Below are 18,692 nucleotides of genomic sequence, written 5' to 3'. Positions count from 1 at the left end.
ATGGGCACAATAAAGGACAGAAACAGTAAGGACCTAACAGAAGCAAAAGAAGTTAAGAAGAGGTGGCTAGATTTCACAGAAGAATTGTACAAAAAAGGTCTTAATGACCCAGATAACCATGATGGTGTGATCATTAGAGTCAGTCCTGGGGTGTAAAGTCAAGTGGGCCTTACAAAGCATTACAATGAACAAAGCTAGTGGAAGTGACTGAATTCTAGCTGAGCTATTTAAAATCCTAAAAAATGGTGCTGTTAATGTGCTGCACTCAACATGTCAGCAAATTCAGAAAACTCAGCAGTGGTCATAGGACTGAAAAAGGTCAGTTTTCATTCCAATCCCAAAGAAAGGCAATGTCAAAGAATGTTCTAAGTACTGCACAATTCTGTTCATTTCACATGCTAACAAGGTAATGCTTAAAACCCTACAAGTTAGGCTTCAGCACTACTTGAACCAAGAACTTCCAGATGTATAAGCTGGATTTAGAAAAAGCAGAGGAACCAGAGACCAAATTGCCAACATCTGTTGGATCACAGAAAAAGCAAGAGAATTCCAGGTAAGCATCTACTTCTGCTTCATTGACTATGCTAAAGCCTTTGACTGTGTGGATCACAATAAACTGTGGAAAATTCTTCAAGAGATGGGAATACCAGACCACCTTATCTGCCTCCTGAGAAACCTGTATGTAGGTCAAGAAGCAACAGTTAGAACCTGACATGGAACAATGGACTGGTTCCAAATTGGGAAAGGAGTATGTCAAGGCTGTATATTGTCACCCTGCTTATTTAACTTCTATGCAGAGTACCTCATGAGAAATGCTGGGCTGGATGAAGCTCAAGCTGGAATCAAGATTACTGGGAGAAATATCAATAACCTCCGATATGCAGATGACACCACCCATGCAGATGATACCACCCTAATGGCAGAAAGTGAAGAGGAACTAAAGAGTCTCATGACGAAAGCTAAAGAATTCCAAAAACTAAGATAGTGGCAACTGCTCTCATCACTTCGTGGAAAATAGATGGGGAAAAAATGAAAACAATGACAGACTTTATTTTCTTGGGCTCCAAAATCACCATGGACAGTGACTGCAGCCATGAAATTAAGAGACGCTTGCTCCTTGGAAGAAAAGCTATGTCAAACCCAGACAGCATATTAAAAAGCAGAGACATCACCTTGCCAACAAAAGTCCGTCTAGTCAAAGCTATGGTTTTACCAGTAGTCATGTACAGATGTCAGAGTTGGATCACAGCAGAATTGATGCTTTCGAACTGCAGTGCTGGAGAAGACTCCTGAGTCTCTTGGACTGCAAGGAGATCAAACCAGTCAATCCTAAAGAAAATCAGTCCTGAATATTCATTGAAAGGACTGATGCTGAAGCCATCTGATGCAAAGAGCTGACTCACTGGAAAAGACCCTGATGCTGGGAAAGATTGAGGGAGAGGGCAGGAGGAGAAGTTGACAAGAGGATGAGATGGTTGGATGGCATCACTGACTCAATGGACATGAGTTTGAGTAAACAATGAAGGAGACAGTGAAGGGAGACAGTAAAGGACACAGAAGCCTGGCATGCTACAGTCCATGGGGTTGCAAAGAGTCAGACAGGACTGAACAACTGAACAACAACAATCTCCTTTGTTAGACTGTGAGTCCCTTGAGGCTATGAATTGTATTTCAATCTCCTTTATATTCAGTTCTAAACCCAGTGCCTAGTACAGAGTAGGTGCTGTGATGACAGATGGATGAAAGGGCAGAAGGTGGGAAGACAGGGAAAGGAAAGCACTTAAATTGGGACCTTGGGTCTTTTCTATGTCTGCCATGAGGACAGAACGTAGGGTTAGGAGAGGATTTATTCACAGCCCCTTCCAGGTCTGGGGCAGCAAGAGCTTCCATAGTGGCTTCTGTGAAGCTCTTGGCAGGGTAAGAGGCTTCAAATTAAAAGATTTCTATGGTAGGTAGGTAATACTAGGAGCAAAATTAGGTGGTAAGGGTAAGAATCACAGGGGTTGGGAGTCAGAGAAGGTGTGTGGATGGATGATAGTAAGCTGCAGAACATGAATATAAATCTCTATTTGCAATGCTAACAGAGAGAGATAGGGAGCTCTTGTGACTAGGTCAGCTGCAGAATTTACTTACAGGATATATGCAAATTCATGTGTCAAGGAGGACAACACGGTTAAAATATGGTCACTAATTGATATTCTTAAGATTTTAAATATTGTTTTCTAATCTAAACTCTCTGTAAGTAGCACAGAAAAGATCGGCCCCTCTGGATTAAACCCTGGCTCAATCGTTTACTATTTGTGTCATCTTGGGAAAAGTCACTTAATCATTCTGAGTCTGTTTCCACATCTATTCAACTGAGGATACTACCATCATATGGGATTATTATGAAGATTAGTAATAATAAATATGAAGTGTCTGACACCATGCTTGAGTGACAGACCAATAAACAGTATATATTATTGCTACTTAATGGATTAACAATATATTCAGCCATTCATGAAAAATAACTTGTTTAATTCTCTTTACCATTTCATACAGACAACTATGCTAAGTGGTCATAGCTGTTAGAACATGCACAACATTGCTATATCTTCAGGAAGATGAATCTGCAAAGCTGTTTCAATATTTCCTTCAACATTTAGAGAAGTACAAAAATCAGCTAACACAGTAACTATTAACAGTCACATGCTCAAATACAGCATTAGTACTTAAAAGTCAATTCTTATGTTGAAAGTCAAAGATTCTAGCAAATTCTAGCACACAAGCAAAAGTTAAGTTGGAGCAATTAGACTGACTTCAGTTTATCTATCTGTCTTTTTTCCCCCACTGTGAAGTGCTATACACAAGAATAAAAAAAAAAAAAATCACTAGAATAAAAAGGTGAGATTTGTTTAAATCTCTCAAGAAGCTGGCCAATAAATAGTAAGTTTTGTACTAAGTCAACTACAGCCAGTATCTCAGTTTAAACTTTCACTTGTTTTCCCTTATGCTTTCTTTAGTTATGAAACTTTGAACAGGTGAATACTGTTAAAATTTGCTCCAAAAACATAATGAAAATAAGTCTCCAACTAAAGACCTATAGTGGTTTCACAATATCTAGCAAACTTAATCTCTTCTAGCTTTGAATATTAACCATAAACTATTCTATTCAGTCTAACTTTATTTCCCCAACACAGTCACATTACTTCTGAATCAAACCTGGCCTCCTCCACTCCCAACCCTATACTCACTCTCACCTCTGTGTGCCTGTGTGGTTTCCTGCTGCTGCTGCTGCTTAGTTGCTAAGCTGTGTCCCACTCTTTGCAACCCATGGACCATAGCCTGCCAGCCTCCTGTCCATGGGATTTCCCAGGCAAGAATACTGGAGTGGGTTGCGAGTGTGGTCCCCAACTATACTCATTCTCCTCTCTACTGTTTTCTAACTGGGACTTGTTTAAGCCCACGATTCTGGCCTATTCTGAATCACCCAATTAGCATCTTATCACAAACTGTTCTAAAATTAAAGATTGTTTTCACAAGCCACACCTAAAAATCTGACATTAAAGTTAAACCTCATGTTAACTATTTTCTGGCATTCCTGATGAGGAGAGAGTATCATTATTTTTAGTTAAGATATATTTCCTTATCACTAGATGTCAAAATTATAAATGGGAAATTGATTTATTTCAGCCATAATTTTCTTTGAGAAAATCTTTTGAATGTAAGGAATAATCCCTAGGGTTCTCAATAAGAATCTCTAGAACATGCTTATTTGTAACTTGTTCTTTCATGTATGACTATCAGATCAGATTATAAAAAAATTCACATGAATAAGATTATACATGATCTTGGATCCCTCAAATGCTATCACAGCTGAAAAATCAGTATTTATAGGAAAGACCTACAAAACTTCAAGGCAAATTAAATTAAACCACATCTAAGATTTATCATTTTTGTTAGCTTTTTTCCTTTTCATTCAGAATTTACTTAGATTGACTGCCTCCAGGAGGTATTACCCAAAATACAGACTTTAACTGAAGAGTGTAATACCAGGAAAGGGTAATGTCCAAACTTTTTCCTTTGAGGTTAAGTTAATTTAGTGAAGAAAATGAGTTTCTTTCTTAAGAAGCGAGGTTTATGTTACCCCTTCAAATCACTGTGAATAAATATTATTGTACAAATAGTTCAATATAAGAAGCATACTTTTCCATTTATGTTTAATTAGATAGTTATCATTAGGAAAAAACCCAAGGAAACTGACCTAGAATCACATTAATTAAAAAGTGTCTCTCTAACAAAACACACTATTTTAAATAATTTAAATTACCTAGGATAATAAAACTATCTAGTAAAAACTACTTGAAAATTTCATGAGTTGACTCTCACAGATTCAAGTTAGTGCCAGTTTAAAAAGTATTCAGATACTAAGAAATCTGTTAACTGATATTAGGCAAGTATCCTTTTTTGCAATCTCAGTAATACTGCTATGAAGTGAAAAAGAAGACAAGAGTAAAAAAGACTTCCCTTTAGTCACAACGGTAATACCACAAATCTACTATAGAGATAAGAAGAAAAATTTAGTTTAATTGAAGTAACTTTGAAACCCAGGCAAACAATCAAGTGTTTTCAGATCTCAATAAAAAAGTAAAATATTTGCCATATAAACATTAATTGATCATTTCAGATATGATTAACGAGGTTTAAGGAAAACAAATCCTCAATACTAGAACAGAAAAATGTGTGTTAAAAAGAAGATAATCTTCTAAAATACTATTATTAATAATAATCAAAGATTCACAAAAAATATTTACCATGAAAGAGTCAATCATAAGCAATAATAGAGTGTTGTTACAATACAGAGGAAGGAAGAAAGAAATATGTGACGATCAAAATTTATCACTTACCTCATGATTCAGCTCTGCTATCTGATCTTTCAGTTCCCTAATGTACTGGTTAGAATCAGACTTGTTAAGCTGTCCTTGAAGCTTTCCTTCTTCTTTCTGTTTTGTGACAATATAACAAAGCAAAATCAAGGGACAATTTTCACAGCCTGTACTCAAGTATTTGAAGATTCAGGACAGCATAAAGTGCATATCCTTTAACTGGCTAAATTCTGAACAAATATATTCTCAAGCTATTTTTGTAAAATTAATAGAAAACTATACTATTTCTAAATAATGCTGATTAACTGTATTAATATAATTAACACAATTTATAAACTGTACCTTTTGAGAGACTCTTAGAAATCAATAATTGAAAAGGGTCTACTAGTGAAAAAAAATTACCCTAGAATTTGAAAGCCATTTATTAAGTCATTTTGAGGGTAAATGCTTTTCTATCCATTCCATAAGAGATTCAATGCTTAATTGGGAAAGTGGTAAGCCTCCTACAATTACAGTAGGAAGTTGCTTTTGCTGGGGGACAGAAAGAAAAAAAAAAAAAAAAGAGAAAAGGTTCTTCAAAACCCTCTTACAAGGGGAAGATGGCTCTGAATAGCTTCTGTTTAATTAGCTCAGCAATGTGATTAAAAGGTGCTCTAATCCTGAGAACTAGTTACAGAATCATGCTGGAATCATTTTCCAGGGAGACAGACTGGAAAGAGGAGGAACTGCCTTTTTCTTATACCACCTGAAAACAAATGAACTTGTAAGGTAAAGGGAAAAAAACAGGATTGTTTTTGGTGTCTTCAGATTATTTGTTTAGGAGGCCATGTCTGATGTTTAAAATGTTAAGAAGCTCTGATCCAGAGACATCTACTGAAAACTACTGAGCAACTCCTGATGTCAGAAAAGTACCAATTTACCTTCAATAGTCACCACTCAGTTTCTTTTCATGGAGACAACCACTGTTAACGGTTTTTTTCATGTAGTCTTCACATGTATACACACATATTTTTACTCATACTATAGACACCATACAAGCTGTTCTACACTTGCTATTATCTCAAGAATAGTACTTGAAGATCATTCAATATCAGCATGCAGCAGAAGGATAATACATTGTGATTTGAGAGAATTTTGGAGTTCCTGTAAAAGTTATCTTAGTGGTATCTAAACATTTATCAGTTACTTAAAAGTAAGTTGTAAAAGGTGCCTTAGGTTCTGTACAATTACCTTGAGTGTGATCGGTTGTAGTGAAGAGCATTTTCCAACGTGGAAAATGTGTCTTTCCACTCACAGTAAGAAGGGACCTTGGACATAATCTGGTTTGGAATTCTGACTGCAATCACATGCAGCCTCTACTTTGCTTCCACATGCCCTCCCCCTAACATCCTTAGCAAAAAGAAGAACTAGCCAGAACTGCCTTGGCAACAGGATGGGCAGCTCCTTTGCAGAGTAATGGCAACCACCCCAACAAGACTGCTCTTCTGTGTTACTCTATTCCTGCCACCTTCATTTCATTCTTATGTACCCTTTAGTCTGTTCTGCAATCCTTTCATCAAGTTATTCCTATATGATCCTTCCCTCTCTTTTTTTCTTATGGAAATTTGACTTAAAAACCTTCTCTTGGAATGTGGCCTGCTGAAGCAGTTTGATGTAACTAATATTTGTAGAGAGGTAAAAAAACAATTGAGTTTCCCTGGTGGCTCAGTGGTAAGAAGCCGCCTGCAATGCAGGAGATGTGGGTTTGATCCCTGGGTCGGGGAGATACCCTGGAGAAGAAAATGGCAACCAACTCCAGGATTCTTGCCTGGGAAATTCCATGGAAATTTCCTGGCAAGAGGAGCCTGGCAGGCTACAGTCTATGGGGTCACAAAAGAGTTGGAAATGACTTAGCGACTAAACAACAACAAAAGAACTACTACTGTTTCTGTCTAGTCAGTGTTAATGCTTAGTCATGTCTGCTCTTTGTGACCCCATGGACTGTAGCCCACCAGGCTCCTCTGTTCATGGAATTCTCCAGGCAAGAATACAGGAGTGGATTGCCATTCCCTACTCCACAGGCTTTAAAACTTTTCTCATACATTTAAACACATATAATCATCTAAAAAAAGAATTAATTTAACAATTACTATATTTCAAACATGCAGGTCCTTCAAAATACATACATAAGACACCTTATGGTTTTTAGCCATATTCCCATATTTGAGACAAAAATTCTTTTGAAAGTTTAGAAATATTAATACGATGGCCAGAGAAATGATAGCAGAACCAATAGAACAGCAAGGATACCAAAATAGAATCCTAATCAAACCATCTCTGAAGCCTTCCTTACCGATTTTTTCATTTATATAAACCAATAAAATCTCTTGATTACTTAAACCAGTTTGAATATGGATCTGTCACTTATAACCAAAAAAATAAAAGCTAACATATCTTGAGCACTTATTAGGCCTTCACAATTGAGGTTCCCCCACAGGCTTCCCCAATGACTCAGCGGGTAAAGAATCTGCCTGCAATGGAGGAGACACAGGTTCAATCCCTGGGTCAGGAAGATGCCCTCGAGAAGGAAATGGCAACCCACTCCAGTATTCTTGCCTGGAAAATTCCACAGACAGAAGAGCCTGTTGGCCTACATACAGTCCACAGGGCTGCAAAGAGTTGGATATGACTGAACATATAAACTCATATTACTTATGACAGGAATTAAGCCCTAATGCCTAAAGTATCCTTGTATGTAATGATCCAACTTACCTCCTATGCATCTAAAATGGTACTAGCTTTATATCATCCTTAGAACAACTGAGAAAATAGCTACTCAATTTTCTGTAGAGCTTCTCTATTGGAGGAGTGGTGGTAGAGAAAGACAGGCTTACAATGAGCTAGGAATTGTTCTAAGCCCTTTACATGTAATCATCACAACGTGTATAACCGTTGTTGTTCAGTCCCTCAGTCGTGCAGGATTCTTTGCGACCCCAAGGACTGTGGCACTCCAGGCTTCCCTGTCCTTCATCATCTCCTGGAGCTTGCTCAAACTCATGTCCATTGAGCCAGTGATGACATTTTTATTCCTATTTCCTAGATAAGGACACTTAAATGAAAGACTGAGTGAATTGGATGCTCAAGAGTCACAACAATAGATGACACATTTTCTACCTTAAATTATGGCACTTTGAACATGAGAAATAATGAAACAGAATATATGGAGATCTATGCAAAGGACTCACAAATTAGCTTTCTTGGATTTGTTACAAAAATACTTATTTTAGCCTCTGCTGATTTAAGGGCTTCCCTGGTGGCTCAGATGGTAAAAAATCTGCCTGCAATGCAGGAGACCTAGGTTCGATCCCTGGGTTGGGAAGGAGGAAATGGCAACCCACTCTAGTATTCTTACCTAGGAAATCCCATGGACAGAGGAGCCTGGTGGGCTACAATCCATGGGGTCGCAAAGAGTAGAACATGACTAAATGACTAACACTTGCACTTTTCCCTCTGATTTACACAGGAATTTCAATACCAAAAGAATTTAAAATGCTATAGCTACTTGGCATCTATGGCCCTAAGCTAATATGATCCATATTATCAATTTACAGTTATCTAATACGACTTACATATCCTTATGCCTGCATCTTATTTTTAATAGTCCACTTTTTAAATGAAATATTTCAAAGGAAGAATAGGAACAAAAGTGTAATAAAATAAAGACTAATGAACCCACTACCTATATTCAGTCTGTTGCATGACTATATCTCATTCTAAGATTTTCCTTGGCTCTAGACTTACTCCACCTTTAGTCCTGTATATCTTAAAGATGGAAAAGATGATATCAGGTAGAAAGGATTAAGTAGTGAATAACTGAAAGAAGAAGGAAGACAAGGAAGAATGTAGAAAAAATTTTTTGGAAGGAGAATATTCATTAATATAAATAAAATAAAGCCATTATTCTTACAGAATGGACTTTCTAAATCCTATGTGACATTAGAAAGGGTAGCATATTTTTAGTAAGTAACTATATTTCCAAAGCCAGGAAATGTGATAAGAATTATCCATTTTAATATATGTGTTCAGCTGGCTTTTTATTTCAGTCTAATTTTATTACTATGTCATATTAATTCTCTTGAAATAGGTGATTAAATGATAAGCGCAATCTACTACTTGGAAGATATCCTTCTGAATGAAATAAGCTAAATGTTTATGGGTTGGAATCATACTTGGATAAAGGTGATTTTTAATTAGGTCCTCAAGAAAGTTAAAAGTCTTGAGGATTTTGGTCATCATAGAGCAACATTATCATGTGGGATAATGTAAAATTTTCAGGGTAAATAAAACGGCAAAACCACTCCAGTGTTCTTGCCTAGAAAACCCCATGGAGAGAGGAGCCTGGTAGGCTATAGTCCATGGGGTCACTAAGAGTTAGACACAACTTAGCAACTAAACAACAACAAAAAATGACAAAGCCTAAGGTAAGTGCTAAAGCTGTAAGAATGTAGAAGTGTGTTAGATCTGAATGGCTGTAGAATGACCAGTAATAATAATTAAGACCATTGGAAAAAAGGCTTGGCAAGACAGAAATCATTAAGTCTGTTTTACAAAAAATGATCAAATGACTCCAGAGATTTGTTTCTTCCAAAGGTGGGTGGGTCACTGTAGGGTTTGGCTAAAAAGTTTGCTATAGCACTTTGATTTCTTTGGAGGGAAGGTAGTATTTAATGAAAAAACAGAGCAGTTAAGAAACTTTACAATAAAAAATGAAAAGCTTTTAACTTAAAAAAAGACTCCTGAATGACACTTGTGAAAATCAAAGAAGCCCTTTTAGATTTTATTGTTAAAAATAGGTGTTCTTTCAATGTCTATTAATTGTAGGAAAAAAGGCAGAATTTCAAAGAGAAACACTATATATTTGATGAAATCTAACTGCATATAGTTGTTCTTTTTAGATTTAAATATAAAGATTCCTGTTAGTTTTTTTGAAAAATTTTTACAAATAAAAACATTCTGATGCCTATTAAATCACTGTTTCTGTGGACAGATACCCCAGTAAACAACCTGTAAGGCACTGGCTAAACTGAAGAAAGAGGAAGGGTGAATAAGCGGCTCCAGACTTTAGCAGTTACCCCAGGAGAAGACAATTACCATCCAGGCACACCGTCACACATTACGAGCACACCAGGGCGACAGATACAAGTGGAAAGCTCCACCTGGGGTATTTTGATTCAATAGCCTGCTTTAAGGGAATATAGCTGATATTTCAATAACAGAAATGAAAAGTAAGAGATGTCCTGAATGCTATATAATGAACTGAAATGTATAAAAATGACGTTTTATCTGTAAGTCTATGATTTTATATTCTACAAATAGGGTCTCACTTAAATATGTTAATATAAAGTCTTTCAAAGATTCTTTTTAAATGTAAAAACTGAATAACTGTATGTTTTTTTTTAATTTTATTTTATTTTTAAACTTTACAATATTGTATAACTGTATGCTTATAATACCAAAAAACATATATAATTACTATAGTCTAATAAGTAGGTATCAATTTAATTTCACTTCTGTGGCAGTTCATTCAATTATCTAATGTTTATGCTAAAGCTGAAACTTCAGTACTTTGGCCACCTCATGTGAAGAGTTGACTCATTGGAAAAGACTCTGATGCTGGGAGGGATTGGGGGCAGGAGAAGACGGGGATGACAGAGGATGAGATGGCTGGATGGCATCACTGACTCGATGGACGTGAGTTTGAGTGAACTCCGGGAGTTGGTGATGGACAGGGAGGCCTGGCATGCTGCGATTCATGGGGTCGCAAAAAGTCGGACACGACTGAGTGACTGAACTGAACTGAAGGGTTTTTTTGAAAGTATTTTTACACCTTTCTATTTTCAAGAAATGTCCACATGGTTCTTTCTGATAAGATGGTGGGAAAATGTCAGCTACAGTGGTAAATTTACCATGAACCTGAATTTTCTTGAGGTTTTGTTTTGGTCCAGCTGATAACAACAGATTGCCAGTTAACTGGTTTCCTAAGCAAAACAATAAGGTAAGTAACAAACTTAAAGGAAGAGAGATCCAACGTGTCAACAATTTTGGCATTCAGCAATTTCAATGAACAGACCTTAAATACTTTTTGTCACACAGTAAAAGAAACTTTACATCAAGATAGCATAAAGTAACATTTATAAAAGCTTTAAACATACATTTCACACTTGGATCTACTTTTGAAAAATAATTTTAGGAATTATCATTATGATGTCTAAAATAATCTAATTCATATTAAGGCCTCAAGTCACTGAGCTTTATATATGAACCTCTTAGTCAAAAGGTCATTAATAATTCTAGTTAATAATATGCAAGCTTAAGTGACTGGGGTAAAGTATGACAACTATAACTTACTCTGGCATGCACTGAAAAAATAAATTCGCTAGAATGGTGGATAGGTAAGTATCTGATGAAATAAGAGATAAAACAAATATGTCAAAATATTAATTTTAGAATGGAGGTGGTGAATTTATGGTGTTCACTATAACACAATTCTTTCAACTTCTGTATTTTTGAAATTTTTCATAATAAAGTATTGGAAGAAGTCATCAATAAAAAACAACTAATTTCCTCTCCCTTCCCAGTCTGCTAAAAGGTAAGCACTTGGTCCAAACTGTTCTTATCTCCCAAAGTTACTTAATGATTCTTCACTTAAAAACCCATGTTTTTGGACTTCCCTGGCAGTTCAGTGGTTAAGACTCCATGTTTCTACTGCAGGGAATGTGGGTTCAACTCCTGGTCAGGAAACTAAGATTCCACATGCCAAGCAGTGGGGACAAAAAAACAAGCAAAACAGAAATCCATGTTTTGCTTTAGAATGGACACTGCTTTCTTCACATTTTACTGAAAACTCAAGAAATGAAAAAGGAATATGATTAAACCATACAATCAGTACTTCATTAAATAGAATATAATTTTGGAGCAGGCTAAGTTATAGTTCATCTCTATAATAACATACAGTAGATTTTATGGTTGTTACCTCAAAATCCATTCTCTCTCCTTCATTATGTAGTGGTAATAGGATTGGAATTATCCTGATCCTCAACTCCATAGGTAGGCCCTGATTGGTGGAATTTAACCCAAACAAGATAAACACATCTATTTTGCATAGTGATTGGTTCAGGAGTTTCTCAAAGTGTGACACTCAAAACTTTTGCCACAAAGTATGGGGTATAGTTTCTTATTCTGGATTTTATGACACATGGGTATAAAGCTCACTTGTTAGCCATTTTAACACAATAAGGAAAACCTCCAGAAGATAAAAATGATCAGGAGGGTAGAGCCTTAAGAATCATGGTTAAATACAAGATGGAGCTCAAACTAAACTTTTCCTGAAGCATAACTTACTTCTGGACTTTTAGGCACACAAGCCAATAAATACCATTTAGTATTTAAGCCATATTATTTATGCCATAAACAAAACCAGAAATGGATTTTCTGTTACCTGCAATAAAACATCCTACCTAATAAATATTTTAAAAAATACGTCTAAGTAAATGCACATGTGCTACTTTAGTCAAGTCCCACTCTTTGAGACCCTATGGGTTGTAGCCCACCAGGCTCCTCTGTCCATGGGATTCTCCAGGCAAGAACACTGGAGTGGGTTGCCGTACCCTCCTCCAGGGATCTTCCTGACCAGGGGTTGAACACATGTCTCTTATGTCTCATTGGCAGGCAGGTTCTTTACCACTAGCACCACCTGGGAAGCCCAAGGAAACAAACACCATAATGTAAACAACATAACCTATGAAATGCTTAAAACAATGATTCCCAAAGATGATTATGAAAAAAACATTACTTTGGGAGTTTTGTAAACTTATAGATTAAGAGAATCTATTTCTGATCTACTGAATTCTAAATGTCTGGGAATGAAGCTTGAAATCTCTGAACAAGGGGTGATTCTGACATAACCAGTGTGACAAAAATACACTGAAATGCAGTGGTTTGAACTATCTTTGAAAATTAACTATTTCTTAAAAAACACAAATCTAAAATTCATATGCCAAGTAGAAAATGTTTATTTTTTTCTTAAAAATCTCAGTATTTTATGAGTTGATACTCATTATAGAATTTACATAGTGTAATTTTATATATTAAAAAAAGAAAAGGAGATATTTTTTAAACTACAATGACAGTGAATGTTCAGGTAAATGACCAAGACTCAAAAACTTATTTACAAATAGTCTCTATGTTTCCAGAACAAATATATTTAAAAACAAAAATAGAAGAGAGCTGTCAAGGGTTCTTTAATTTCTTTCAATTCTGCTATCAGTTTCACTTCATGTTATTTCTGTGATAGTTTCAGCTGGTCAGTTCCCTGTCTACAGAGGTTGGTTCAATTTTGAACTCAAATCCCTTTCTTGGTTAACCTAGCTTTCAAACAGAAAATATAATTTTAAAGTTTGGTAATGTATGATGAGGAACTAAATAAAATGTTTAGGATCTGAGAAAATTCTACACATATGACCTGTAAGACTGAAAACTAATTGTTCTAAAGAATGAGAAAAAAAAAAAAAGCCAAAGATCTGTGGACCAAGAAAAGAATTCTTTTAAAACTTAAAACCCCAATATTTATGAGGAGATATGGCAATAAATAAGAGAAAATGGAATCCAATTCTGTAAATTTTTAATCAGGTAACAGATTGTTAATAGCCCTAGAGTTATGTTCTTTAATATAACCCATGAATGTGTAGAGAGAAATCTTTTACTTAGAGTAGTGATTCTGGTATTCAACCACCTAGATTGCTGATTAACAACCTTAGGCATATGTTTTCACCTGTTTTGTTCCTGCAACTTTTGAGAGCTTTAATCATAGAAAGAATAAGGTAGAGATGGCTGTGGTCAGGATGTGACAATATTCTGTTACTGGAATATTTTCAACCTATTGATTGAAAAATCATAAATGCTGTGGTCAGCAGGGAAAAAAATGAATTATGTATTTGTGCAAGGCACAGCAGAAAGTAGACATTTTAATGAGAAATATTTTCACCTATATTTACTATACTCCAACATACTATTTAAAAGGTTGAACGATTAAGTACGGTGATGCATATCAAGCTAAAAGATGGAAGAGAAAACGTGAAGTGTATGCTCTGTAGCTCTACGGAGCATGATTTTGCATGTTATGCTGCAACAAAACTGAGATAAATATGTTGTTAAGTTGCTTTGAACAAGTGTCTGGAAGAAAACTGTGGTTTAGCAGTGTACAACATTAAAAAGTATTGTGGCAGTGAGAAAAGAGGCAGGGGTCCAGGTTTGTTTAAATTCATGAATAAGTCTCATTTTTAAAGAGATATTGTAATAGCCAAGCCTAAGAGTCCATTCTTGTTTCTTTCTTTATCTATGTTTTTAATGCTGGTTATAACTTACCCTATATTGCCACAGGAAGGACACTTCCTTAGACAGGAAGATAGCAGATTTTAAAAGCTGTGTTTCAAGTCATAGGTTTTTTCATACTCTTTACAACCAGATAATTTGCTTAGAAGATTTTGTTTTTTTAAAGAATTTAACCAGTTAACACCTACTTAATATACTAGATGTGTAGATGAGGTAGTAGAAAGCACCCTAGATCAAATATAAAAGCATGTAGTCTATCATTAACTTATTGCAAAATTTTTCTCTAGCTTTTTAGTTTTTAAAAGTTTTAAATCTACCAAAGAGCTGAAATTACAGTACAATATCCATATACTCCTTAAATTCACCAATTACTCTTTTGCCACATTTGCTTTTGTTCTATTTATATGTATTGTTTGAACTATCTGAATGTTAACTGCAGGTACCACATTTTACTACTATATATTCCAGCATGCACCCTCTAGGAGTTAGTAACTGTCCTACCTAACCTTAAAAAAAAAAAAGCATAAAACAACCACTCATTAAGCTTTATCTTGCTTACTGAGAGAGTGCTCATTGCTAGAAAAACTGTAACTGAAGAAAATGTGATTCATCTTCTGGATAGTTAAAACTGTCATATTTTAATTTTCTTTAAATTTCATGTCATGGGGGTTATCATCTCAGTGAAAGATTTATCTCTGTTTCTTAGTTTTTTGTTTTTGATAACACAAACTTAACTCCAAATACGTACTCTTATGCATGGTAGAGCAGCTTTTGTCTCACTTTTTCCCCTATGAGGAAAGGATATATGATGATGTATCCATTTACTAACGATAAACACTGTTATGCTAGGCTGAGTTAATACCGGACAAACCCTTTGGGGAGTACTGTCTAAGAAACCAAGACTTCTGAAGAATTAGTTACAAAAAGCCTTTCCAGATCTATGCAAACATCATTTCATCACTCTGTCATTTTACATCCATCACTTTTTTTTCTCTAGATTGTCCTTTCCCAGCTTGATGACAATTATGATCTAGATCTATTATTCCCATCCTCTGGATTCTTACGTCAGCGCTTCTTTCTCTTAACCAGATTTTCTCCAGACTGATAAACTCATAATAAGTGTTCTTTTTTGGTAAGGTGCTTTCCTAGAATACTGTCCTCATAGATGAACTGATCTAAGCACAGCCTGGTGACAACAGCACTAGAAGATTAAACAGACTCATGGCTAGTTATCAAAGACCACACGGCTAGCCAAGAATGGAAATCAGATTTCATTACTAGTACCTTAATTCTAAGACAAATCACAACAGGAAATGTGCTAGAATTGTTTTTTTCCAAAAATGACATGGCTTATGTTACTCGTTTATCTTTTTCTGGACCCTCTGTAACGAGTATTAGTAAGCCAGAAGTTGGGGATTTCAGTCCTTAGCTGTCAAATTTTCTCATGTACCTTCCTTAGCATCAGATGACCATATATATGACTCCTATATATTCATCTCAAGGATAAGACATGCCTTTCTGTGGCCTGTTTAAAGGATACACGTACCAATAATTTTGCTAAAAAGCATCTTTATCAACCTATTAGATCTTGACAGGGGCACTTCCCTGGCAGTCCGGTGGCTAGGACTCTGCACTTCCACTGTAGGCAGCATGGGTTCAATCCCTGGTTGGGGAACTAAGATCCTGCAAACCACGTGGTACAGCACCTCCTCCCCACGCCTCAAAGAACTTGACAGAGAGCCAGACACTTTAAGTATAGAGGGTCAGTATGAAAAAATTAAAATATTACTTACAAATTCAGTAATCCCATCCCATATGAAGTCAAGGGAGACCAAGTACAAAAAAACAAAGATAAACCAAAGACAGCCACATAATGTCAATAATAGTTTATAAATTTCAAATTAGTAACTCATACTGTGGTGTTGGAGAAGACTCTTGAGGGTCCCTTGGACAGCAAAGAGATTCAAAAAGTCCATCCTAAAGGAAATCAGTCCTGAATATTCATTGGAAGGACTAATGCTAAAGCTGAAACTTCAATACTTTGGCCACCTGATGTGAAGAACTGACTCATCTGAGAAGACCCTGATGCTGGGAAAGACTGAAGGTGGGAGGAGAAGGGGACGACAGAGGATGAGATGGTTGGATGGCATTATTGACTCAATGGACACAAGTTTGAGTAAGCTCTGGGAGTTGGTGATGGACAGGGAAGCCTGGCGTGCTGCAGTCCATGGGGTTGCAAAGAATTGGACACGACTGAGCGAGTGAACTGAACTATAAAATTAATTTCCTTTCTCAACAATTTCGGTGAGGTGGTTTGGCTTGGCTCTGAATAATACAGTTACATTTTTCCAGAGTCATTTTTCCTCTGTATATATTCCTCCATCAAACATTAATCACCTTTAGCTTAGGATGTGGAGTTCATCTTTTGTACACTGGAACTTAAATACTTGAGGAAAATGCAGGAAGAAAATTTTAATTAAAAAAAAAACAAAGACAGTAACAATTGTTTCTATTCATACTCTTCAGAATTGATCAATGTTAACATCTTGGAATACGTAATATGTGCAGCCAGACTTTAAGAAAAATAATTGTTTCCGTAAAATTTACATGTTCTCTTTAAGCAATTTAAGAAAAGCTAAAAATACAAAAATGAAAATTAAACATTAGCTGAAATTAACAGGAAAACAAAATACAGTGAATGCAAGGCGTGTCTTTAGTATGAGAGATAATTTCCTTTTTTAGAAAACCTCAAAATAAAAGAGATTACAAAAATCATTAAGATGTTAGAGTCTACATTTTATTAACGTTTTAAATGTGTGTGGTATTGATCGACTATCTTGCTTGGATATGAGTGCATTTATACCTTCTTTCAAGTTCCCTTCCCCTCAACTTTTAGATTTTTATTAGCTATGTTATTTTTACATTGTCAAAGTTTATTAAAAAATAAAAACTCTCTCACTTGTAACCATTATTCCCATATTTTTAAAGTGTTGGTTCTATATTTAAACAGATTCAGTATTTTTCCATTTTCGCAAATTGTGCCTGTATTTCATCATTCTTTATTTTAACTTGTTTTAAGTTGGATTTCACTCTCTAGTAATTTTTTTCAAGATTATGAGAGTAGTAATCTACCAACCTTTTCACACTGGAAAATGTCAACCTGTTTGTCTGGTTTACACATTGTTTGACTATAATATTTCTGGGTCAGCCAAACTCAGAATGTTGTAGACTAGCACTAAGATAACTTTCTGCAGTGATGGAAATGTTCTCTATCTGCACTATCTAATATGGGAGCTAGTAGCTACTGTGCAACATGAGGCTACAACCATAAGAGACTGGCCAGTGGCTATCGTACTAAAGACTGCAGCATAGCCATTGCTCTGTCGATTTCTGGCACTGAATATGCTGTGAGCAATCTGGAGGACAAGTCTTTAATCTTCCCATATAACTTTGTACATAATTTGCTTTAAGTGTTTATGGAGCATTGTGTCAAATTTTCCTAGAACACGGGGTATCCTTTTAATTTGCATATTTGAATCTTCATTAATTTCAAGGACCTCTTCTTGCTTATTTTTGCACTTATCTTCTTTCCATTTGTGATGGGATACCAATTATCCTCAGTGTTAGAGTATCTGTCAGATTAACTAATATGCTTTACCTTCTTAACCTCTACATTCACTGTGAATATTTTCTCAAGCTTTTCTTCTATGCCAATAGTCCAATTTTCAGCATGGTCCATTGAATAGGTGATTCTTTTGTGATTTCTGCAATGGTGTTCAGTTCAGTTCAGTTCAGTCATTCAGTCGTGTCTGACCCTTTGCGACCCCATGAACAGTAGCACGCCAGGCCTCCCTGTCCATCACCAACTCCCAGAGTCCACCCAAACCCATGTCCGTAGAGTGGGTGATGACATCCAACCATCTCTTCCTCTGTCGTCCCCTTCTCCTCCTGCTCTCACTCTCTCCCAGCATATTCTAAATGCTCTAATGGTGTGAGTTACTCATTGAGTCTTTTTCTATCATATTTAAAATCTATTTTCTGTGCCCTCCAAGCTCAAGTTTGTTTTCATTTCTCCATGGTCTGAGGGATAGCATGGGGAAAGGAAGAATCTACCTAAACAAGGGCTCTGTTTATTCTTCTGAGATTTTCTTGGATATTTCGTATTACCTAATAACTATTAATTCATATTACCTATTACTGGGGGGATACAGGCCAAAACCTGCACTTCAGGATTCAGATAATTTCCGAAATAGAGTGTGTTGTTCCAAGGCCTTCACTTTAATTTAGACTCAGATGTTCACTTTCTAATCTCTTTCATTGGGTCGTTCCTCCTAAAAGTTTCTACAACATCTCAGTCAGACATACTTATTTTCCTTCTGGCCACATTTGGGATATGACTGAATGCTCTGAGGGTTTTGCTGACTTACTTATACAGCGTGGTGACAAAGGAGAGGGGAA

The 18,692-nt window shown here is 36.0% G+C and overlaps 1 protein-coding gene across 10 annotated transcripts in view; it reads right to left on the bottom strand.

Annotated features, from left to right (window-relative positions):
- Positions 1 to 18,692, bottom strand: part of EVI5 (ecotropic viral integration site 5) — a 244,948-nt gene that overhangs the window by 36,110 nt on the left and 190,146 nt on the right. For all 10 annotated transcript variants that reach the window (XM_055585126.1, XM_055585128.1, XM_055585131.1 and 7 more), the window contains one exon: positions 4,887 to 4,982. In XM_055585126.1, the coding sequence (XP_055441101.1) occupies positions 4,887 to 4,982 (96 nt within the window). The remainder of the gene's footprint in view (positions 1 to 4,886; positions 4,983 to 18,692) is intronic.

Source organism: Bubalus kerabau, chromosome 6, assembly GCF_029407905.1.
Source record: "Bubalus kerabau isolate K-KA32 ecotype Philippines breed swamp buffalo chromosome 6, PCC_UOA_SB_1v2, whole genome shotgun sequence".
Taxonomy (NCBI): Eukaryota; Metazoa; Chordata; class Mammalia; order Artiodactyla; family Bovidae; genus Bubalus; species Bubalus kerabau.
This window is presented reverse-complemented; position numbering and strand designations above follow the sequence as displayed.